Source organism: Schistocerca gregaria, chromosome 2 (genome assembly GCF_023897955.1).
Source record: "Schistocerca gregaria isolate iqSchGreg1 chromosome 2, iqSchGreg1.2, whole genome shotgun sequence".
Taxonomy (NCBI): Eukaryota; Metazoa; Arthropoda; class Insecta; order Orthoptera; family Acrididae; genus Schistocerca; species Schistocerca gregaria.
The window spans coordinates 171,871,153-171,897,656 of NC_064921.1; the positions used below are offsets into that span (position 1 = coordinate 171,871,153).

Sequence of the window (26,504 nt, forward strand, 5' to 3'; positions counted from 1 at the left end):
CGGGAGTACCGCAACAAGATGTGGCATGGACTCGACTAATGTCTGAAGTAGTGCTTGAGGGAACTGACACCATGAATGCCTCAGGACTCTCCATAACTCCTTAATGCTATGAGGAATAGGAAAAAGAATTCTGTAATATTTGAATACTCCATTAGTAGTGTAGCGCTTGACACAGTCACGTCGATTAAATATTTGGGCGTAACATTGCAGAGCGATATGAAGTGGTACAAGCATGTAGTGGCAGTTGTGGGGAAGGCGGATGGTCGTCTTCGGTTCATTGGTAGAATTTTGGGTTCATCTGTAAAGGAGACCGCTTATAAAACGCTGGTGCGACCTATTCCTGAGTACTGCTCGAGAGTTTGGGATCCCTACCAGATCGGATTGTGGTAGGACATAGAAGCAATTCAGAGACGGGCTGCTAGGTTTGTTACTGGTAGGTTTGATCATCACGCGAGTGTTACGGAAATGCTTCAGGAACTCGGGTGGGAGTCTCTGGAGGAAAGGAGGCGTTCTTTTCGCGAATTGCTACTGAGGAAATTTAGAGAACCAGCATTTGAGGCTGAATTCAGTACAATTTTACTGCCGCCAACTTATATTTCACGGAAAGACCGCAAAGATAACATTAGAGAGATTAAGGCTCGTACAGAGGCATATAGGCAGTCCTTTTTCCCTCGTTCTGTTTGGGAGTGGAACAGGGAGAGAAGATGCTAGTTGTGGTACGAAGTATCCTCCGCCACGCACCGTATGGTTGATTGCAAAGTATGTATGTATCTGTAGATGTAGGTGGAGATCTCTTCTGAATAGCACGTTGCAAGGCATCCCAGATATGCTCAAAATGTTCATGTCTCACAAGAGTGTTCCTGAAGCCACTCTGTAGCAATTCTGGACGTGAGGAGTGTCGCATGGTCCTGCTGGAATTGCCCAATTCCGTCGGAAGGCAAAATGGACATGAATGGATGCAGGTGATCAGACAGGATGCTCACTTGCATGTCACTTGTCAGAGAAGTATCTAGACGTATCAGGGGTCCCAGTCACTCCAACTGCACACACCCCACACCATTACATAGCCTCCAGCAACTTGAACAGTCCCATGCCGACAGGTTCTCTCCATACCCGTACACGTCCATTCACTCGATACAATTTGAAACGAGACTCGTCCAACAAGGCAACAATCAAATGTCGGCTTTGACGGCCCAGGGGAGGCGTAAAGCTTTGTGTCGTGCAGACATCAAGGATACACGAGTGGGCCTTCGGCTCCGAAAACCGATATCGATGATGTTTCGTTGAATGGTTCTCGAACTGACACTTGTTGATGGCCCAATCAGCAGCAATTTGCGGAAAGATTCCAGCTCTGTCACGGTGAACGGTTCCTTTCAGTCGTCGTTGGTCCAGTTCTTGCCAGATCTTTTTCCGGCCGCAGTGATGTGAGAGCTTTGATGTTTTACCGAATTCCTGATATTCAAGGTACACTCGTGAAGTAGTCGTACGGGGAAAATTCCCACTTCATCGCTATCTCCGAGATCGTGTGTCGCATCGCTCGTGCGCCGACTATAACACCACGATCAAAGCCACTGAAATCTTGATAACCTGCCATTGTAGCAGCAGTAAACGATCTAACAACTGCGCCAGACACTTGTCTTATATAGGCGTTGCCGATTGCAGCGCCGTATTCTGCCTGTTTATATATCTCTGTATTTGAATCCGTATGCCTACACCAGTTTCTTTGGTGCTTAAGTGTAGATCAAATTCTTGCCCGGTCTTCGGGCGGATCAAGCTGTCATTTGCACACAGTATTTCCGCTGTCCACCTGGCCACCATCATCAGGTGAGAAAAGCTAAGCCTCTCTCATCGATAACTGTTTCAAACTGTGAACGACGGAACCTTTATATGCAACGAAAATACGAAAGCGCATGAGCTAAGGTAATGTGCAAGCGTTTAGTCGTTACAGCTGACCCTGATGCAAGAGGAGTTGCAGCGCTTCCAGTGTTAAATACTGTCGAAAAACAATATATCGCAAAAAACTGTTACTCATAACCGGCCAAGATGCCGATACTTCTTCATATCTGATAAAACAGGATCCCAAGTTTTACTTAACGGGTATCAGTTATCACAGTCAATGATATTATCTGTTGGTCTGATTTCAAGACTCTTTCAAAACACAATCCCAGTAACGGGAGGCGCTTGCAACCACTTCTGTCTCATTGTATAGCACCCTACGTCCCTCTGCAAAACACGTGTTCAGCCACTGCAGATTTGCCAGGTTGTAATAATTGCGTACATCTACATCTACATTTATACTTCGCAAGCCACCCAGCGGTGTGTGGTGGAGGGCACTTTACGTGCCACTGTCATTACCTCCGTTTCCTGTTACAGTCGCCTATGGTTCTCGGGAAGAACGACTGCCAGAAAGCCTCGGTGCGCGCTCGAATCTCTCTGATTTTACATTCGCGATCTCCTCGGGAGGTATAAGTAGGGGGAAGCAATATATTCGATACCTCAGCCACAAACACACCCTCTCGAAATCTGAACAGCAAGCTACACCGCGATTCAGAGCGCCTCTCTTGCAGAGCCTGCCACTTTAGTTTGTTAACATCTCCGTATCGCTATCACACTTACCAAATAACCCTGTGACGAAACGCGCCGCTCTTCTTTGGATATTCTCTACCTTCTCTGTCAACCCGACCTGGTACGGATCCCACAGTGACAAGCAAAACTCAAGTATAGGTCGAATGAGTGTCTTGTAAGCCACCTGCTTTGTTGATGGACTATATTTTCTAAGGGCTCTCCCAATGAATCTCAACCTGGTACCCGCCTTACCAAGAATTAATTTTATATGATCATTCCACTTCAAATCGTTCCGCACGCATACTCCCAGATATTTTACAGAAGTAACTGCTACCAGCATTTGTTCCGCAATCATATAATCTTACAATAATGGATCCTTCTTTCTATGTATTCGCAATACATTACATTTGTCTATGTTAAGGGTCAGTTGCCACTCCCTGCACCAAGTGCCTATCCGCTGCAGATCTTCCTGCATTTCGCTACAATTTTCTAATGCTGCAACTTCTCTGTATACTACAGTATCATCCGCGAAAAGCCGTATGGAACTTCCGACACTATCTACTAGGTCATTTATATATATTGTGAAAGCAATGGTTCCATAACACTCCACTGTGGCGCGCCAGAGGTTACTTTAACCTCTGTAGACGTCTCTCCATTGAGAACTACATGCTATGTTCTGCTTTCTACAAACTCTTCACTCCAGCCACACAGATGGTCTGAAATTCCGTAGGCTCTTACTCTCTTTATAAGGTGATAGCGCGGAACTGTTCCGAACGCCTTCCGGAAGTCAAGGAAGATGGTATCTACCTGGGAGCCTGTATCTAATATTTTCTGGGTCTCATGAACAAATAAAGCGATTTGGGTCTCACACGTTCGCTGTTTCTGGAATCCATGTTGATTCCTACAGAAAAGGTTCTGGGTTTCCAGAAATGACATGAAACGCGAGCAAAGAACCTGTTATAAAATTCTACAACCATGGCGATGATGTTCAACTTGTCTGTCATTGACGGTCCGAATAGCTTGGGCGATGTATATTTACCCGCACTCACATGGTATTTTGTAAACGCCAGGCTTCCTCAAGAGCCAAGAAGTGTTCTAACCGTAGTTGGCGGACGGGACACACATCTGATTTCATATTTCTTCAAAATCCTACCTATCTTGGCAGGTACAGTTCCAGCATAAGGAAGGAAAGCCACAGAACTAAAAGAGTCTCCAGCTGGTTTATGTAGTGGTCCAAACTGAAAAGCATATCGAATCAAACGAAGAAATTGTTTTAAGTGACAAAATTATGAGAAAGCTGGTATTGGCCTACTTTTAAAAATTGTATTGGGAATTAACAAATCGCATGTTGTTGCAGTATCAATGTACGATACCGTTCCGTGCTCCATAACATTCTTATTTTAAATCTTCAGGTATGTACAGCCTTAAACGAACGTATGGGAAAATTTGTTATGTACTGGCGAACAAATAAGAATAAGAAAAAATTATCTAAAAGAAAGACTAGTTTGTTGAATGTATCATGCTGTGTGTGACAGAAACTGAAACGAAAAGCCTGTGCAACGCCGTAAAAAATTTATACACTGGACGTCCAAACCATATCCATGAAATCACATCAAACAAAAGCTTTCAGTTGAGCAATGGTCTAAAACATCTCATAATCATTAAATAAAGATAAAACTCAACTATTAAATGTGAAGGCAAACGCGTTACGATCAAGAAACAACATTCACGGTAAAGTAATTACATACGTAACAGACATTACCATATTCCAGGTAAGTAAGAACATTTACTAACAGTCGCGGCCATGCTATAAGCCATAGCCAAGCAACTTACACTAGAGCACTCACTTACAATTTTTTAGCTTTGGTCACCTTAACGTCACTTGCAACTATTGATGACTTTTCCTTCATGTGGAGTCACAGTCACGTAAAACTTGCGGCAAGATATGACCTCCATTTGACTGTACGATATGCTTCATTATACGGTCTAGATCTCATCCTTAGGCCATTTTCAAGTGTTACAACTGGAATAAGTGAAGGCAATAAAAGTACAAATAGCAGAAAAATACGGCGAAAATATAATTAATGTGTAGATTACACGATTTTTTTACTTACATGTCAAAAATTGTTTTTAATCTTCGATAATATAAACCTCTAGTTAAAGGGAAAACATTTGTGTGCTATATTAATTGTCTGGCGAATTGCATAACTTATGATAAGGCTGTGAAATAAAACATATTACCAAAGGTCTGCACTTCGTTTCACTGTGTTTAAGCAGCAACCAACGTAAAAATAAGTAAAACGATCGTCAAAGATCGTCACAGAGACATCACAGTCTGGACCAAGTAACCTAAAGTATGTCAGAGAACGAGGTTATGTAACTGCTTACATAACAAGCTGGTTACATTATCTTTGCAACAGGTACAATGTGCCAATGTTTACACTATATGGCATGCAGAACCAATTTCACAGTTTGTTATGCCAGAGCCAAGATAGCCCCTAAAGGCCGGCAATCCATATTACACGACAGAGGACGGCGTTGTCTATGTACAAGGCGTACCAAAAGCACCATGATAAACACCGGCTATTTACATATACGATAATGGAAACAGACATTCCGAGCACTACTTCCTGCAGGGGGAGCTCGAGCCACGGCCTGCAGGAAGTATCACTACGCCAAAACCTGACTGCCTGGAGACAGCTATTTAGAGGCTAGAACCAGCCCCGAAGTTCAGTTCACTCCGGATGCCGACCTTGTGGACTACGACCGCTGAAGATTACGTCCCCGTCTCTTAATTGGACCTTTACTAGTGTGTGAGTGTGTTACCACGAACCTTTGTGGAAAATTAGAAGTGAACATTTGTTTGCTTCTTTACCATATTCTAGATAGTGTATTAAAGCACATCAAACAGTCAAATGGCGTTTATATTTTTCCGTAAAACTTAGAACTATGCCAGTAGTCACTTATAAGATATCACGCAACTGCCAGATGATAATGCTCTTATGCTAATCGGCACCAGCTACTATAGGTTTACGGTTTAGACCGGAGACTTGATCCCTTTGCTGACGTAACAAGTATACAGCGATACGCTTAGTAGTAATCCGCGCTGTAAGATGATTTACCACTAAAATAATAACAAAATTTCTAGCTTTAAGTTTTTCCTAATAAGAGCTCAGCATAGCCACTGAGAAAAGCTCACAACCTCGACCAGGAACGCAGTTCCGTTCTTCACTACATGCGCCACGAGGGGATAATTTAAATACGCGCAAGGGCGCACAATAAACAGAACCGACAAGGACATGAAAGGTTCACACAGCCACCAAGGACGTCGTTCCTTACAACCAACCAAAACTCAATGGCAAAACCCGAGACAAACACTGATCAACACACCAGGACAACTTTAAATAAACACGCAGACGTATGTTCAATACACAGTGCCAAAATCACGACGAGAATATTCAACGCAAACAAACCAGCACAAGGCAAGGACCTAACCAGATGCGCTCACGTTTGTTCAATGCAGAGACAGCAAAAAATACTAAAATAAATTGATAAAACAAAACAATCCAAATTTGATGGTCGCTCAGATACGGCTCTCGCAAACCACGCGTTCTCTGACAATCCCACCGAGCGACAATTTAATTCACATTAGTGCAATGCAGCTACAGCTGCTATAGATTCCGCGCAATATACATGGTGGTCCATTGTGACCGGGCGAAATATCTCACGAAATAAGCATTTATTGCATTGATGCGGTATTTACAGGTAATCACGCTGTAAGAGTATGCGTTCTCAGAAATGATAAGTTCACAAAGGTACATGTATCACATTTGAACAACCGAAGTAAAAAGTTCAAGTGTACCTACGTTCTGTATTTTAATTTAAAAAACCTACCTGTTACCAACTGTTCGTCTAAAAGTGTGAGTCATATGTTTGTGACTATTACATCACAATACGAAAAAAGTGCTCCCACTAAAACATTCATATTTCTTTAAGTACTACACGAATATGTAATAAAAAATGGGGGTCATATTTTTAAAAAAACGCAGTTGATATCCGTTTGACCTAAGGCAGCGACATCTAGCGGGCCAACCATAGCGCCATCTGGTTTCCCCCTTCAAGCTAGACGAGTTTCGTTCTTTGTAGTTTTTTCGTTTGGCGCTTATTTCGTGAGATATTTGGCCCGGTCACGATCAATGGACCACCCTGTGTAAGTGCAAGCGAGACTTACTGGTCCATTCCTCTAGAATGACGTGCTAAACTCATATCCCCACCCATAAACTCACCATTCGTGTCACACAGTCACTGGTATAGTGAATCAGTTCTGCTTTTCAGCAGGATTCCACAAGCATCTCAAAATCATCATAGCCAGTACAAGAAGCCAGACTAGTAATAATCGATCTACCACTCGGCTTGCGTGGGAGAAAGCAAACAAAACGCCACTGTACCTTTTCAGCAATCACAAGTCGTTGCGAAAACACTCGCAAGCGAGCCAATAATACATAATTAACAGGAAACATATACGCTCACCAAACTCGCCGCAGGACCATTAGGTCAGTCTGCCGGTTCTTGCAGTATGAAACAAACACTACACTGCTGCCAATAGATCATGACCCCCTCTAGCCGGTGCTTTCACAACTCGTACCTGAGTTACCAAGCCAAGTGACAGCAGAGAGAAGCATCTAAAAATCTTCAACTTCCATGAGCATACTGCATAGTATCTACCTCGGTGAATATTTCACTGCACATCACAGAACCCATTACCCGAATGGTGCAACCATTGATGTATTACATCACTATAACAAATCAATCAGTTCCACCAGGTCAAAGATATAAAATGACGGTTGATGGTACGCAGCAAATTAGTGGTCCCTAATCTTCAACATTTTTCGCACCCAAGGGAAATGTTAATGTCCCAGTTTAGCAATCACAATGTTTCCCCACTGTCGAAGCGAGACAGAACCAATTTCCCTAGACGTGATGCCTAAACTCACCAGGAGCACAAACGCAGACCGGTGCAGAACATCGGACCGACAGCTATAAATAAATAATCAGCCGATAACTGTACCTCGGGAACGGAGGATGCGTCGGCTTGTGATGTTTATGGTCTGAGTTGACAGTGCACATGGGCAGTTTGTTTTTAAGTTGTGACGAGGCCTTTGTGGCATAAAAAATTGTTTAAGCACTTGAAAATGGGATGAAGTTCTCCCGACACGTGTTGAGGCAATAATCACACGATTGACAACTGGGCTGAATGACAATATTGATAATTTATCTATTCGCAACTGAGTAGCTATACGATCGTACAACTGATCAACATAAGCTAAGCACTACCGCCACTTGGCAGAACATTGAATGGTATGAATCTCCACTCTGCTGCCCCCATGATGGTGTGGTAGAAACTTGCCAAAACAACATTGACGGGGAGTAGCCATGTATGTGAAAAACGGCATCCCATTTGAGTCAATCGATGTTTCAAAGTACTGCACTGAAAAGGTGTTTGAAGGTTGTGCAGGTGTGGTTAAATTTAGTGGAGCTAAACTTCTAACTGTTGTTATTTATAGATCCCCAGACTCCGAATTCGCAACATTATTGCTAAAGCTAGAGGAGATTCTTGGTTCACTTAATACGAAATACAAAAAGTTTGTTACATGTGGTGACTTCAATATTAATTATATAAGTGATTGTGCAAGGAAAAGGATGCTGGTAGACTTCCTTAATTCATATAATCTTATGCAAACCGTATTCTTTCCAACGAGAGCGCAAGGGAAGATTAGAACAACCATAGACAACATTTTTGTTCATTCCTCATTACTAGAAGGGCATTCCGTCAGCAAAAAGGTGAATGGCCTTTCAGATCATGATGCACAAATTTTTACTCTAAAAGATTTTTGTGCTGCAACACATGTTAAATACGGTTATCAACTTTTTATGAAAGCTGATCCAGGTGCAGTAGAGACCTTTGTAAACCCTATCAAGGAACAAGAGTGGCAAGATGTTTATAGTACTAATACAGTAGACGATAAATACAATGCGTTCCTCAAGACTTTTCTCGTGCTCTTTGAAAGTTGCTTTCCGTTAGAACGTACAAAACAGGGTACTAGCAAAAACAGGCAGCTTGGGTGGCTGACTAGAGGGATAAAAATATCTTGTAGAGCAAAGTGGCAATTATATCAAAACGTTAGAAACAGTCAAAATCTAAATGCAGCAGCCCATTACAAACAATATTGTAAGGTGTTTAAAAATGTTATTAGGAAGGCAAAAAGCATGTGGTATGTAGATAGAATAGCCAAGTCTCAGGATAAAATTAAAACCATATGGTCAGTCGTAAAGGAAGGGGTTGGTCTGCAGAGACACGTCGAGGATATAGAATCTGTGCATAGTGAGAATTTCCGTGTTACTGATAAGTCGCATATATGTACAGTATTTAATAATCACTTTCTGAATATAACAGGTGAACTAAATAGAAACCTAGTCCCAACAGGGAATCATATAGCGCTCCTAGAAAAAGTATTCCGAGACAGTTACCTGAAATGCTCCTCCATGACACTGACAAGAAGGAGATTGAGATAATTATTGAATCACTAAAGACTAAGAACTCTCATGGATATGAGGGGGCTATCTAACAGAATGCTGAAGTATTGTCCTATGTAAGTTAGCCCAGTACTTAGCGATATCTGTAACTTTTCCTTTAGGAGTGGTCGGTTTCCTGACCGATTAAAGTACTCGGCAGTGAAGCCACTTTATAAAAAGGGAGACAGGGATAATGTTGACAATTTAAGACCTATTTCTGTGCCATCGATGTTTGCTAAAGTTATCGAGAAGGCTGTATATACAAGGTTACTGGAGCATTTAAATTCACATAATTTGCTGTCAAATGTACAGTTTGGTTTCAGAAATGGTTTAACAACGGAAAATGCTATATTCTATTTTCTCTGTGTGGTTTTGGACGGATTAAATAAAAGGTTGCGAACGCTAGGTGTTTTCTTTGATTTAACGAAGGCTTTTGACTGTGTTGACCAGCCGGCCGCGGTGGTCTCGCGGTTCTAGGCGCGCAGTCCGGAACCGTGGGACTGCTACGGTCGCAGGTTCGAATCCTGCCTCGGGCATGGATGTGTGTGATGTCCTTAGGTTAGTTAGGTTTAAGTAGTTCTAAGTTCTAGGGGACTGATAACCACGGCAGTTGAGTCCCATAGTGCTCAGAGCCATTTGAACCATTTTTGTGTTGACCACAAAGTATTACTGCAGAAGTTGGACCATTATGGAGTAAGGGGAGTAGCTTACAATTGGTTCACCTCTTACTTTAATAACAGAAAGCACAAGGTAATTCTCCACAATATTGAGAGTGGTAGTGATGTTCAGTCCCAATGGGGCACTGTTAAATGGGGCGTTCCCCAAGGGTCGGTGCTGGGGCCACTGCTGTTTCTTATTTATATAAATGATATGACTTCTAGTATTACAGGTGATTCAAAAATATTTCTGTTTGCTGATGACACCAGCTTGGTAGTGAGGGATATTGTGTGTAATATTGAAACAGTATCAAATAATGTAGTTCATTAAATAAGTTTGTGGCTTGTGGAAAATAATTTGATGCTAAATCACAATAAGACTCAGTTTTCACAGTTACTAACTCACAATTCAACAAGAACAGATATTTTGATCAGACAGAATAGGCATATTATAAGCGAGACGGAACAGTTCAAGTTCCTAGGCGTTCGGATAGATAGTAAGCTGTTGTGGAAAGCCCATGTTCAGGATCTTGTTCAGATACTAAATGCTGCTTTACTTAACACTAGAAGAGTGTCCGAAATAAGTGACAGTTCAACACGAAAAGTAATCTACTTCGCATATTTTCATACCCTTATGTCGTATGGTATTATTTTTTCGGGTAATTCTTCTAATTCAAAAAGGGTATTTTTGGCTCAAAAACGGGCTGTTCGAACTATATGTGGTGTAAGTTCGAGAACCTCTTGTCGATCCCTATTCAGTAGTCTGGGAATTCTGACATTGCCCTCACAGTATATATTTTCTTTAATGTCGTTTGTTGTTAGCAATATTAGGTTATTCCCCAGATTTAGCAGCTTTCACTCAGTTAATACTAGGTAGAAATCAAATCTGCATGTGGAATGCACTTCCTTGACTCTTGTGCAGAAAGGAGTGTAGTATTCTGCTGCATCCATTTTCAATAAGTTACCACAAGAACACAAAAATCTTAGCAGTAGCCCAAACACTTTTAAGTCTAAACTCAAGAGTTTTCTCATGGCTTACTCCTTCTGTTCTGTCGAGGAGCACCTGGAAGAGCTGAAAAATTAAGCAAATTCCAGTGTTATATTGTTGATTTTCTTTATTTAAACTTACGACTTGTCGCCTGAATATGTTTCTTATATTTCATTTTATCTATTTCTACTATCGTGTTATAATTTCATGTATTGACTCGTTCTATGACCATAGAGACTTCTCCTTAATTTGGTCCCACGGAACAATAAATAAATAAATAAATAAATGATTTCACGCCTCAGCGTCTCAAGAAGGAAAAGCCTGTCACTACATCCGCTACAGACGGCCCATACAGGTGATTAGTTCCGCTACATTGCACGTCTAGCGGATGAAGATCCCCGTCTCTGGCCGCTGCAAGCCTCAGTCGCGAAAAGAGACGCCAGGGATCATTGCTTTGACAGACAGCGCCGCGCATACGATGTGGCGGGATTTTCAAGTCCTCGAAAGGCAGGACCACTCGGCACACCAATTTAAGTTGTTTATAATTGCAATCCCTAGGTATTTAGTTGAATCGACAACCTTTAAATTTGTGTAATTTGTCATGTAACCGAAATTTATCGGTATTCTTTTAGTCTCATACGGAGGACCTCGCATTCAGTTATCACACTTCACCATATGCAGATATTTTGTCTAAATCAGTTTGTAATTCGTTTTAAACTTCTAGGCGGTAGACGACAGTATCATTTGCAAAGAATTCAAGAGGACTCCTCAGATTGCCTCCTAAGCCGTTTATACATTTTAAGAACAGCATAGAATCTGCAACACTTTCTTGAGGAACGTCAGATCGCTTTCAGATGATGACTTCCAGTTTGTTATTACGAACTGTGAACTTCACGACGAAATCACGAATCGAGACGCGAAACTGAGACGATACTTTATAGACACACAATTTGACTAAAGCCACTTGTGAGGAACGGTGACAAAAGGTTTCTGGAAATCTGTAATTATGGAATTAATTTGAGATTCCCTGTCGATAAAACTGAGAACTTCGTGCGAGTAAAGAGCCAGTTGTGCTTTACAAGAACTATGTTTACTGAAACCGTAGTAGTTATGTGTCAGCAGATCTTTTTCTACGAGGGATTTCTGAATGTATGTGTTCTAAAACCCCGCTGCAAATCGATTTCAGTGATATGGATCTGTAATTCAGCGGATTACTTCAATTTGCTTTCATCTGTCATGCTGTTACCCGTGAAACTTTCTGGTATTCAGGTACGGATCTTTCATCGAGCGAGCGGTTGTACATAACTATTTCATCAAAATACTCTGAAGGGAATCTGATTGGTGACTGGATATTTTTTCATTTCAAAATAGGACATGAGAAAACATGTAGCTCTAAATAGCAATTGATGTAGTTGTGGCATTCAGATTTGCCAAGGCAATTATGTCCTGGTTCCAAACGAAAGTGTTTGTTCGTGGGCGATTGCAGGAAATCTGATACGTCAATAACATTTTGAAGCGTACTGACAAACACTTTCTGAACTACTAGGCGGCCTTCAGAACTGACGACATGGAGAGATGAGACCTGTGATTTTTGTCATTCAGCACAGTGCGGACCCAGCAACTTCATCCAGGCAATGCAAACTCTGGGTGCCAACTTTCCATACCCACCCCCCACCTCATACACCGTCCCACACCCCCTTTTCCCTACACCTTTTGGCCTCATGGAACACGGAATTAAGTTGCTTGCACCTGAGTATTTTAAATATAGTGACGTACTGAAAACTTTATTTCTGGATTCGCTGATCCCAGACAGCAGAAATCTGTCAGATGATTTAAAATAGTTTTTCTCAAAATACGTTAGCAGGCTGTCCATCATTGGATGAATTAAAAAAACTTTTATTTCATTTTCATTTTTGCACAGTTTCGACCGTGAAGCAAGTTTCATATAGTTTGGATCAGACAACTCACCACAGTATCCATCATCGCCAGAGTCGAAGAACTGGCTGAGTTCCACAAGTAATAATGTACGTAAACGGAGAAGGTCAGCAGCATTACTAGACAATCGTCTACGTTTACATACATTGTTAGGTGCCGTATTCGATGAGATATTCGACTACTGTAACACAATGACCGAAGCCAGATCCGCAACATGACTGGAGAGATACATGTGCGTTCGTGTGAGGCCTCTTACAAAGAGAGAGACACTAAATTATTAATATTCCATACATATCATTGCAGACTCCGGACCCATTATTAATGACTCTCTGCTGAAGTTCTAATCACGCCATCAATTTCATTTCGAGGTACAATATTTCTTACCCAGTGGTGTTGCTCTATTCCAAGGCCACAGGACCCCTGTTCACACAGCTCACATAGTCCAGGAGTGTTTTTGTAAGCACGAGGGTAAATTCTCGAATTTCTCTTGGCCAACACAGTCACCAGATCTCAATGCTATCGAGCCTTTGTGGTCTACCTTGGAGAGAAGGGTGCGTGATCGTTATTCCAGTAACGATACGGGCCGCAAAAGGGGAAATACAATGACATAAGCGACGACGAGAAAAGCGAGATGGCTATGGGTCGGCGCCTGGGGACACGCATCTCGGCGAAGCTGGTCGCCTCTTCACGCATCACTGTCCGGGGAAAATGAGGAAAGTGGTTGAAGGGTGGTGAAAAGAGGAGTAGGCGACATCATTACCTATGGGTCTTCGCACCACCCAATGTGGCCGAGCGGTTCTAGGCGCTTCAGTCCAGAGCCGCGCTGCTGCTACGGTCGCACGTTCGAATCCTGCCTTGGGCATGGATATGTATGACGTCCTTATTTAGGTTTAAGTAGTTCTAAGTGCAGGGGACTGATGACCTCAGATGTTAAGTCCCATAGTGCTTAGAGCCATTTTGAGCCACAATACCTCCGGGAAACAGCAATAACTTCACCTTCCTTCCTATATGAACTTCTTTTGTCTGCTTAGGATCGTTACTACCACAACATGTGACTTCTGTATCTATGCGCAACATGATGGTGCAGGATATCCGATTATGCAATGTCTGAAATGCGTAATATTGTAATAATTAAGTCAGTTTGCATCCAGTCAATGACTTTCTCCTCTGCGACCTATTTAGCATTCTGCCGACTTTACATACATTGTCTCTTTCACAGTTTCATCCATCACCATTATAAATAACATTGTAGCTGTGAAATAGAAAACTTTCCTGGCGTACAGATCGTTCCACAAAATTTCGGGTGAACTACCGGATGCCTGCCATTTGCTGCCACGATATTTCGGCGGGCTGTCTTCTGGGAATCTTCAAGTGAATACTGACGAAAATGAACCGAGCTCACGTATTTAGTATTTAAGACCCCGGCGGTGTGGAGTGTCCAGTTGGCGTTGCGTAAGGGCTTCTGCTGTAAGTCTATGTGCTGCGCCGCTGGAAGCTCGCCTCATCGGTATCAAATCGATTGTCTTCGTACGGTAAAATCACAGAACGACGCCGCTGTGCAGAGCCCCAAGTTTTCTATAACAGGATTTCATCCAGAATCTAACTGGAAACCGCCGTCATATTTTCACTGATTCACTAGCGATGGAGGTCCAAAAATTTGACGTTTTGGACACAATTTTCGTATAATTGTATTTCTGGATACACCATGCATGTTCCGGGGGGGGGGGGGGGGGGGGAGGGGGTTTCGTAAATGTGTGACCTCAGTGAAGAAGACTCTGCGCCGAAATATCGTAGCAGTAAGTTGCAGACACCAGGCAGTTCTCCCGAAGTTTTACAGAACAATACTGCAGCTGATATTTTCCTTACATTTCGGGTCATTGTTGGAATATAATCTAGAAAATTTTCAACCATCTCTTTGCAATCACTGGTTTTTACATTCTTGTTAGTGTAATGTTCATAGACCAATATTGAGAAATGAGGTTCTTTGCGGTAAAGTTGTATACATCGAGATGACAAAGTCATGGGATAGCAGTGTGCACACTTGCAGATGGCAGTAGCATCACGTATTCAAGGTATGAAAGGGCATTCATTGGCGGTGCTGTCATTTGTAATCACGGCGGGAATTAACAGACTTTGAATGTGGAATGCTAGTTCGAGGCATAGAACATTCCATTTCAGGAACCGTTAGGAAATTCAATATTCCGATATCCACAGTGTCAAGAGTGTGCTGAGAATACCAAATTTCAGGCATAACCTCTCACCATGGACAACGCTGTGGTCGACAGCCTTCCCTTAACGACCGAGAGCAGAGAAGTTTGCGTAGAATTGTCAGTGTTAACAGACAAGCAACACTGTCTAAAATAACAGGAGAAATCAAAGTGGGGCATACGGCGAAGTGGTGCGTTAATGGACTTTGGCAGCAGACGACCGACGCGAGTGCCTTTGCTAACAGTACTATTTAGCCAGCAGCGCCTCTCCTGGGCTCATGACCATGTCGATTGGACCCTAGATGACTGGAAAACCGTGGCCTGGTGGGATGAGCCAGATTTCAGTTGGTAAGAGCTGATGATAGGGATCGAGTGTGGTCCAGACCCCACAAAGTCAACAAGGCACTGTGCAAGCTGGTGGTAGCTCCACAATGGCGTGGGCTGCAAATGGTTGTGCTCGGATACTTGGACGCCATCTGCAGCCATTCACAGACTTCATGTTCCCAAAGAACGATGTCATGCCACTGGGCCTGAACCGTACGTAATTGGTTTGAAAAACATTCTGGAGAGTTCGAGCGAATGATCTGGTCACCCAGATCGCCCGATGTGGATCCCAGCGAACTATTATGGAACATAATCGAAAGGTCAGTTCGTGCACAAAAATCCTTCACTGGTAACAGTTTCGCATTTATGGATGGCCATAGAAGCAGCATGGCTCAGTATTTCTGCAGGGGATTTCCAATGACTTGTTGAGTCCATGCTACATTGAGCTGCTGCACTATGCCGGACAAAAGGAGGGCCGACACAATATCAGAAGGTATCCCACGACTTTCGTCAACTCAGTGAAGGTTTTTAATGTGGTTGTGGGTCCGCTGCGCCACCACAAATGGTTGAAATGGCTCTGAGCACTATGGGACTTAACATCTGAGGTCATTAGCCCCCTAGAACTTAGAACTACTTAAACCTAACTAAGGACATCGCACACATCCACGCCCGAGGCAGGATTCGAACCTGCGACCGCAGCAGTCGCGCGGTTCCAGACTGAAGCGCCTAGAATCGCTCGGCCACAACGGCCGGCCATTGGCAGCATTACCATATATGGACACTTTGTCAATAATGTTTTCTCAATAATGTTTTTGTAACTTATATTCCTAAATATTTAAATGTAAGATAATTATATTTCAGCACTGCGTGCACATATACACGGTATCTCCCGAAACACGCACAAGTGTTTCACAAGTGACTCAAGATACCCGTACGTATTTTTCTGAGTACTTTGCTTCGTGAGCAAGATCTGTTCCTTGGCAGCTCAAAAATGATTGGAGCACTATGGGACTTAACACCTGAGGTCACCAGTCCCCTAGAACTTAGAACTACTTAAACCTAACTAACCTAAGGACATCACACACATCCATACCTGAGGCAGGATTCGAACCTGCGACCGTAGCGGTCGCGCAGTTCCAGACTGAAGCGCCTAGAACCGCTCGGTCACATCGGCTGGATTCCTCCACCACATCTGAAGCAACTAAAACTTGCTTTTATGTGAAAACCACAGGGAAACTAGTGGGTTTCGTGAACGTGGTCCGTGGCAGAAATCCGTTTGTCTAGGCCAACCTGGGATATGTGCGACCGTCGGTTCCGTCAACTGCGGCTAATGGTCTGCGTCTCGTGTGTCCACGGTCGCACAGTCGGAGAATCGGGTTGTTCCAGAATCCGTCGGGAACATCCGAGGACGTCGTTGTGTGGCCAGCTGTTCGCGGGAGACCTTCCAGTGGGCTCTGCTGCGAACCTTTGGCGTGCAGATTATTATTTCCGAGTCGCTTACACATGTTTCCTTTTCTGTTGCAGGCTGTGATTTTCGATGAGATCGACCTGACGGACCTGAGCTTCGCCGAGTGCAGCATCAAGAACGCGAACCACAGTTTCCAGGTGAGCACACTGGCGTAATTAGAACGCGAGGCGAGGCGAGGAGAGGCGGGCCAGTCTGTTCGATGAAACAGCGGACGGTGGGGAGCAACTGCGCCCAGCGCTGGCCCTGCTCTCCGGCTAATTGCTGGGCTGGCGTGGCGTGCAGCGGCTGTCCACGTGACCGGCGCTGCCGCCGCTCGTAAACCCCAGCGCCGCCACGCGGCAGATCACTCACATTAATGCCCACTCCGTCACTCCGGCCAGTCCACTGTCGCGACGCTGCCGAGATAAACGCCCCGTCGGATAATTACACCAGACGACCTGGCGCTCAGCCGCAGGCGTCACATTAGTACTCGGCAGATGGAGCGTCCAAAATTCACGTCTGGACACCTCAGTGTATACACTGACGGAAAATAACATCGCAACAGCAAAAAAGACATAATTTAGAGTAATGAAATTTAGGTGAAATGTGGTAATGGTAATGACACACCAAAATCACGATAGTATTCCGTTGTAGTTGCTACATTTTTAACTAAAAACAAAAGCATTATAAAATCACAATCGGAGTAATACAGGAGACTGCCTTACAAGGCCAGATCACTTGGACAAATAAGAAATAAATTTCTTTAACCGGAGCAGGACCCATTGTGGTGTGCGTACTGTAAGACCTTCGGTACACACACCATCAGATTAGTTGACTTGTCGCTCTAACGAAGTAGGCGAGTGTCAGCAATATTTCTCGTGGTCTTATCTTGGCGTGTTTATCTTTTGCCGTTAGGTCAGACGATAGAAATTCCACTTGCATCTTTGGCCGTTAGGTCAGACGATAGAAATGCCACTTGCACGCTTAGAGTAGCAGATTGACGGTGACCAACTTTAAACAGAACTTGATTAATTTTCACACACATTTATTAAAATAATACAAATCATAAACATCACTTAACTTGATTCTGGATGCTATTTATAGTTGGCAATCTGAAGTTCCTTTGGTCTTGGTACGTTCATCTTATTCTCACATATCTGTGATATTTGACAAAGTGTCTAGTCATTTATCTTCATGGCTATGTACAGGAATATGGTAATCTTATTAGGCGCAGACTGAAATTTGACTACAGATTAATGCAGACTAATCGGAGGTCTGTACTCTCGTTATAAAACCTCGCGCGTTCAGGTATCGTTGCCCGAGTATGATCCGTGAGGAGAAAAGGTTCTACGTTAGCAGCAATCACATTGGCTGCGTTACATATTAATACGCGGATCGGCGGAAGCAGAATTTGGTCCGTCTCTATGACAGCGCCATCTCGTAGTGTGGACGAGCGCTGCGCCTGCGCTGTTGTGCTTAGCGGGGCGCGCTCTATTGGGAAAGTTATGTACGCGCTGACTACGCGGAACTATGTACACAACACCCATAAAAATTGAAATTTGAATATGACTAGGTAAATATACTCAGGATAAGCTTTACTTAAATAGTACAAATGTCCATACAATTCCCATCAGAGCTCTCATTACTTCCAATCAGCTGAGGAACAGATTAAGGGTAAGAACAAACATCTTTTAAGGTTTGGCTAGCCAACTTTCCTAAATAAAACTAGATACAAATGACTGAAATAATTAAGGAGGTGCTTTAATTTTGACCAAGACAATCTTCAAATTTATTTAGTTGATTCAAATGTTCAAATGTGTGTGAAATCTTATGGAACTTAACTGCTAAGATCGTCAGTCCCTAAGCTTACACACTACTTAACCTAAATTATCCTAAGGACAAACACAGACACCCATGCCCGAGGGAGGACTCGAACCTCCGCCGGGACCAGCCGCACAGTACATGTCTGCAGCGCGTTAGACCTCTTGGCTAATCCCGCGCGGCACTTAGTTGATTAATCAACAATATTCTTAGAATGATTACAACTAGAACATGACCATATGACAATACCCCTAAAATGAGGTCGCTTCAATATTGCGTGTGAATTAGCGATAGACGCGAGCAGATCAAGGATTCAAATCAGTACGAGAGATCCACGAGACAGGAAATGACATAGAAATATACTCAACTTTGCACTGGAAGTGAACTTTGAATGCTATAATTCTCCGTCGGAAAGATGGAATCACGCAACAGTGACAACATAACCCAAGATGTAAAGGAGAGGACAGGGCCTTAAATATCTCTCTGCCCCCGTGGTGCTCTGCTCCCAGTATACTCGCGTCGACCGCTGCCAATTATCTGCAACACAACACACATTAACGGCAGACAGTATTCTGAGACATAAACTACACAATCTGGTCTAGAGAACCGGTGATCAATACAACTGAATAGAAACAAATAAGCTCCATGAGTTAATTGGCCAGTGACACTTCGATTGATAAGTTCGCTAAAAATCATGCTCTAAAGTTAATGTGACGAGAATGATCTCGGCGCACATTTACACTCCAAACTACAAAATGAACTACAAGGTAGAATAGAGGACATATCTCAGCGTGTCTTGAAACGCCAGAGCCGGACTTACTCACTACTCGTTGCACTTCTAGCTACGTCCTTAACCACACTTCATGTCGGTTGGTTGGGCGTAGCCACACTTCCTCAACTGCCGTGAAGATAGACAGTCACGACACCGAGATAGGTGCTAAAAACCTAAAACAATTCCAAAGGATTTTTAGTACACTGGCATATGCAATTAAGCCGCACGCAACCCACCGAAGGAACTCGGCGACTCGAATTCAATCGTACGGCGTAGCTTACAGCAGACTCGAAGGAGCTTATCCTTCCGACCTCTAGGAAAACCAAATCACCACGGCCGGTGGATCTGCCCAAACGACTCAACACGCCGTAGCCGCTGGCCGCGCTCCTTCGTTGTCCGATTCGTTCTCTTGCCGTCCTGTCTACGTACACAGTCCGACGTAACTCTAGCTCACCGCCGATCCCGACTCACCTCCCCAGCAGAGCGCACGCACTGCCGTTAAATCCCGCCGCCAAAGATGAGCAGAAGACAAATAAGCATCGAAGTCGACTCAAAGATCAAAATGGCGATCGATGGAAACTGGCGCCAGAAAACGCACCAGTTCATTAGGGAACAGATTTTTCAAGGTAACATATTTAAGTGGTTAACATTGCAGAATCACATATTACTGTACACACGAGATAATCTATTGCAAATGTGAAATGCTGTATAGTAATAAACGGTGTGACTGTCAGGATGTCGAACGCAAGCATGCAAACGTACATGCATTCCTTTTTACAGGTGCCGGACGTCAGTTCGTGAGATCAAGTTCCACGCCTCTTGCACTTGGTCGGTAAATAATAAGACTATTAATGCTGTTTATGGATGAGGTTGGAGTTGTCGTCCAATGATGTCCCACATCCGCTCGACAGGAGACAGATCTGATGCTTGAGCAGGCCAACGCAACATGTAGACACTCTGTAGAGCATGATGGATTGCAACAGCAACATGTGAACGAGCGCAATCCTGTTGAAAACACCCCTTGGTATGCTGTTCGCGAATGGCAACACAAGAGATCGAATCAACAAAAATTTGTGGACAGGGTGTGTATGATAACCACGAGAGTGGTCCTGTGTCACATGTAATTGTAACTTAGGCCATAAGTCGAAGTGTAGGTCCAGAGTGTCTAATACGCAGGCACGTTGGTTACATGCCTTCAATTGGCGTCCTTCTAACCAACACACGGCCGTCACTGGCACCAAGGCAGAACCAGGTTTCATCAGAAAAGCCAACAGACCTCCACTCTGTCCTCCGATGAGCTCTCATTTCACAAACCACAAATGGCGGTGGTTCGGGGTATCTGCCTCGGAGCTGTCCTCGAAATAACCGATTTGTAACTGTGGTGCCAACTCCTGCACAAATTGAACCATGTGCCAGAGCAATACGCCACACATCATGGTCTTCCCTCGCGTTAGTGCCATGTGGCCCTCCAGAGCCCAGCCTTCTTAAGACCGTACATTCTCGTGCCCGTCATTGGTTCAAATGGCTCTGAGTACTATGGCACTTAACTTCTGAGGTCATCAGTCCCCTAGAACTTAGAATTACTTAAACCTAGCTAACCTAAGGACATCACACACATCCATGCCCGAGGTTCCAGCCGGTCAAATGGAGATCCACAATGCTGATAACACTATTGAGAAGAGCGTGAGACAGGTTTGTAGCCTATTCCATATGGAGTGAAACTAAAGTGTTCCTTTTTCCCACGTGCCATTCGAAAGTGGAATGGTAGAGAAGTAGTATGAGAATGGTTCGATGAACGCCCTGCCAGTCACTTAAGAGTGAATTGCAGAGTAACCATGTAGATGTAGATGTAGATGCATAAGTCCTGAGAGAAGAAATAAAAATTTGGATGTTTGACGATGAAAACTGTAGTTTAGTCGGAGATGGAAAATGACTTGGGAGAAAACTTGAGCAGAATGGATAGTTTCTTAATAGGAGGCTATGCGATCAACAAAAACATAACTAGGGTAACAGAATGTAGACGAATTAATTGAGGCGATGCTGAGAGACTTAGATTGGAATATGGTACTGTAAAAGTAGTAGATGGATTTTTCTATTTAGTTAGCAAAAGTAACTAATGTTGGCTGAAGTAGGGTAGAGCGAGGAAAGTATTTTTGAGAAAGAGGAATTTGTTAAAATGGAGCATAAATATAAGTCTTTTTCTGAATGTACACAACTCTCATCTATCCTCAAAGAAAAGGGTCAATGTCTGCGACGAAGAACACCCTTCCCGACAGGCAGCTGAACACACTCCGCTGAATATCCCAGCCGTCCTGTTTACACTGACACTTTTGTGAAGGCATAACATTTTCTTGTACGCATGTGAAACGTGAACGACAAGATTTTTAGACAGAAAGACAATAGAAGCTTTTGAAATGTGGTGGTACAGAAGAACTCTGAAGCCTAGATGGGTCGATCGTGTACATCTGAGTAGTTACTGAGTGGAACTGGGGAGAAAAGAAATTTGTTGCGTTACTTGACTAAAAGAGTGGATCGCTTGATAGGACACATGCTGAGATGTCAAGCAATCATCAGTGTAGTATTTGTGGGAAGTGTGTGTGGGGGTGGGGGGAGGGGGGTGGAATTGTAGAAAGGGACCAAGGCTTGAATTTAGTAATGGTTCAAATGGCTCTGAGCACTATCGGACTTAACTTCTGAGGTCATCAGTCTCCTAGGCTTAGAACTACTGAAACCTAACTAATCTAAGGACATTACGCATATCCATGCCCGAGGCAGTATTCGAACCTGCGACCGTAGCAGCAGCTCGGTTCTGGACTGAAGCGCCTATAACTGTTCGGCCACAGCGGCCGGCAAGGAAGAACATCCAGATTCTCATAGCCCTATTAATCTATCTCGTCCAAACTCAGTGAATTTTTAAAGCATACCTGATTTGCACCCGCATAGTAGCACTACAAAGCACAACTCTTATCCGACTGACGCGAATTCTGAATGGGTATCATTTTCCAGATGTAGAAGCGCGTCTACCAACTTATGTTTATACCGCGCAACTCCTTCTTCGTGTTGCGAATTTTCTCCGTCAGTGTACCTGATCCCTGACAGTTTCAGCGGACTGCGCGTAGCAGCCTCGCACGCCTACATCAACCAGTAACGTCACAATTTTGTAAACGACTCCGTGGCAAAGTTTCAGTGTGGTCGCAGCATTCTGGCCAGCTACTGTTTTCGCTTGCAGCCGTTTGTGCTTCGCAGCTGAAAGCTTGCAACAGCGCTGCGAGCTGTAAGGGTTCTTCTTATGTAATCATGATTGTAGGCTCCCAGTTGGTTGTCTCAATCATTTCAACCGAACGGCTGCTTCATGTACGTCACCCACTTCTCTCCCCATACTTGTCCAGTAGCGTTGTCCTTATTTTCTAAGATGCATTTTTTCTTTGTGCAACCTCAAACTTTGGTTCCATTGTACCAAAACATGGGTTGCGTATAATATGGACATAGTAGGAAAAGGTGCAAGATGTTCTAAACTATGAGAAAAATAGGAGTAAGCAACGGGAAAATGTGGGTGATATACACTGAAGAGCCAAAGAAACAGGCAGACCTACTTAATATTGCGTACGGCCCCCGAGACCACGCAGAAGTGGCAGACGTGGCATGGACTCGACTAACCTCTGAAGTAGTGCTGCAGGGAACTGACACGATGAATCCTGCAGGGTTGACCATAAATCCGTAAGAGTACGAAGGGGTTGAGATCTCTTCTGAACAGCACGTTGCAAGGCATACCAGATATGCTCAATTATGTTCATGTCTGGGGAGTTTGGTGGACAGCGGAAGTGTTTAAACTCAGAAGAGTGCTCCTCGAGCCACTCTGTAGCATTTTGGACGTGTGGGGTGTCGCATTGTCCTACTGGAATTGCCCAAGTCCTTCGGAATGCACAATGGACATGAATGGATGCAGGTAATCAGAAACGATGGTGACGGACGTGTCATCAGTCAGAGTCGTATCTAGACGTATCAGGGGTTCCATATCACTCCAATTGCACACGCCCTACACCATTACAGAGCCTCCACCAGCTTCAACAGTCCTCTGCTGTCACACAGGGCCCATGGATTCATGTGGTTGTCTCCGTACCCCTACACCTCCATTCTCTCTATGCAATTTGAAACGAGATTTGTCCGACCACGGAACATGTTTCCCGTGATCAACAGTCCAATGTCGGTGTTGACGGCCCAAGGTGACGCGTAAAGCTTTGTGTCGTGCAGTCATCAAGGACACACGAGTGGGCCTTCGGCTCCGAAACCCCATCGATGACGATTCGTGTAAGGGTTCGCACACTGTCACTTGTTGATGGCCCAGCATTAAAATCTGCAGCAATTTGCCGAGGGGTTGCACTTCTGTCACTTCTGTCTCTTCAGCCGTCGTTGGTCCTGTTCTATCAGAATCTTTTTCCGGTCGCAGCGATGTTGGAGATTTGGTGTTTTACCGGATTCCTGGTACAGTCGTGAAATGATCATACTGGAAAGTCTCCACTTCATCGCGACCTCGGATACGCTCTGTCCCATCGCTCGTGCGCCTACTATAACACCACGTTCAGACTCATTTAAATCTTGATAACCTGCCATTGTAGCATCAGTAACAGATCTAAAAACTGGACCAGACACTTGTTCTCTTATATAGGCGTTGCCGACCGCAGCGCCGTATTCTGCCTGTTTACATATCTCTGTATTTTAATACACTTGCCTAATGAGCAAAGAATATAGAACAAATCGGAGAAAGACATAAGTAACTAGAAGTAGGAGAAATGAGTATAGCGAGAAAATTAACTTCAAAAATGATGTTTACGAAGTGAATGGACTTCAGGAATTCCGCTCCCTTAGGATCAGAACAATACATGATGGACACAGCAAGGAGGACAGAAAACACTCGTACATGCAAAGAGAGGATTCCTGGCTAAGAGACGTCTGCTTGTATCAAACGATGCCTGAAACTGAGGAAGAAATTTCTGAGGGTGTTGACGGCCCAAGGTGACGTGTAAAGCTTTCTGTCGTGCAGTCATCAAGGACACACGATGTACGGCAGCGAATCATGGACAGTGGAAAGACCGGACCAGAAGATCAGTCCAAGCGTTTCAGATATGGTACTACAGCAGAATGTTGAAAATCAGTTAGCGAAGAAAGGGACATATGGAAAACACTGACAAAAAGAAGGGATGTGGTAATGGGGCTTGTGTTAATGCGTCACGGAATTAACTCCATAGCACCATCATGAGTGTATAGGCCAAAAATGGTACAGGAAGACAATACTGAAATACATTCAGTGAATAATAGAGGATGTAGAGACCAAGTGCTACTCTGAAATGAAGTGGTTGGCGCAGGAGAGGAATTCGGATGGGCCACATCACACCAGTTAGAAGACTAATGAGTCAGTAGTAAATAGTGAAGGGATGCCCCTGGATCCCTATATTTGAAAAGGAAATCGAAATCTTGGACACATATCTTGATTAATTTATTTTTCAAAAAATGTTTATTTCAGGATTGGCTGATTAACCAATAACTTTATTAGGTTCAACTTAAAAAGCGTAAATTTCCACGGCCACTATCACAGTCAATAAAATTCTTCAGGGTACGTGAGCGTATTGTCACATACCCTGAAGAATTACGCCAACTATTAATTTTGGTTTATTACTTTATGATCTATATTGCTAAACAGCTGAAATGATCGCGTGCTCCCGACTGCGGGGCAACATAAATTTTACTTTCGATACTTCATATAATTAATGACCGAATTTAAAAATTTCAAATAATGTCATAGTCTACTCAGGAAGTGGTGTAATCTTACACTGAAAGCTTACCACAATAGGCATTAAATTTAGAAACAGCTTAAGTTTTGAGGCATGTAGCTCACGGCACGCAAATTACCCAGCCTACAATCAAGCAGTATCTTAGAATGAGAGCACTTCCAACAAACTTTGCACATAGTTTCGTATCTTTTCAAAAAAAATTCTTAATGACAACCCACACGAAATACACTACTCCCCATTAAAATTGCTGCACCACGAAGATGACTGCTACAGACGCGAAATTTAAACAACACGTAAATATGCTGTGATACGCAAATGATTAGCTTTTCAGAGCATTCACACAAGGTTGGCGCCGGTGACGACATCTACAACGTGCTGACATGAGGAAAGTTTCCAACCGATTTCTCATACACAAACAGCAGTTGACAGGCGTTGCCTGGTGAAACGTTGTTGTGATGCCTCCCGTGAGGAGGCGAAATGTGTACCATCACGTTTCCGACTTTGATAAAGGTCCCATTGTAGCCTAACGCGATTGCGATTTATCGTATCGCGACATTGCTCCCCGCGTAGGTCGAGATACAATGACTGTTAGCAGAGTATGGAATCGGTAGCTTCAGGAGCGTAATACGGAACGCCGTGCTGGATCCCAAAGGCCTCGTATCACTAGCAGACGAGATGACAGGCATCTTATCCGCATGACTGTAACGGATCGTGCGGCCACGTCTCGATCCCTGAGCCAACATATGGGAACGTTTGCAAGACAACAACCATCAGCACGAACAGTTCGACAAGTATGCAGCGGCATGGACTATCAGCTGGGAGAGCATGGTTGCGGTTACCCTTGACGCTGCGTCACAGACATGAGCGCCTGCCATGGTGTCTCAACGACGAACCTGGGTGCACGAATGGCAAAACGTTATTTTTTCGTATGAATCCAGGTTCTGTTTCCAGCATCATGATGGTCGCATCCGTGTTTGGCGACATCGCGATGAACATTGGAAGCGTGTATTCGTCATCGCCATACTGGCGTATCACCCGGCGTGATGGTATGGGGTTCCATTGGTTACACTTCTCGGTCACCTCTTGTTCGCACTGACGGCACTTTGAACAGTGGACGTTACATTTCAGATGTGTTACGACCCGTGACTCAACCCTTCATTCGATATCTGCGAAACCCTACATTTCACCAGGATAATACATGACCGCATGGTGCAGGTCCTGTACGGGCCCTTCTGGATACAAAAAATGTTTGACTGCTGCCCTGGCCAGCACATTCTCCAGATCTCTCAGCAATTGAAAACGTCTGGTCAATGGTGGCCGAGCAACTGGCTCGTCACAATACGCCACTCACTACTCTTGATGAACTGTGGTATCGTGTTGAAGCTGCATGGGCACCTATACCTGTACAGACCATCCAAGCTCTATTT

The 26,504-nt window shown here is 43.9% G+C and overlaps 1 protein-coding gene across 1 annotated transcript in view; it reads left to right on the forward strand.

Annotated features, from left to right (window-relative positions):
• Positions 1 to 26,504, forward strand: part of LOC126336611 (diacylglycerol kinase eta) — a 1,405,164-nt gene that overhangs the window by 915,423 nt on the left and 463,237 nt on the right. Inside the window, 1 exon segment of the mRNA XM_050000480.1 lies at positions 16,773 to 16,853. Coding sequence (XP_049856437.1) covers positions 16,773 to 16,853 — 81 coding nt within the window.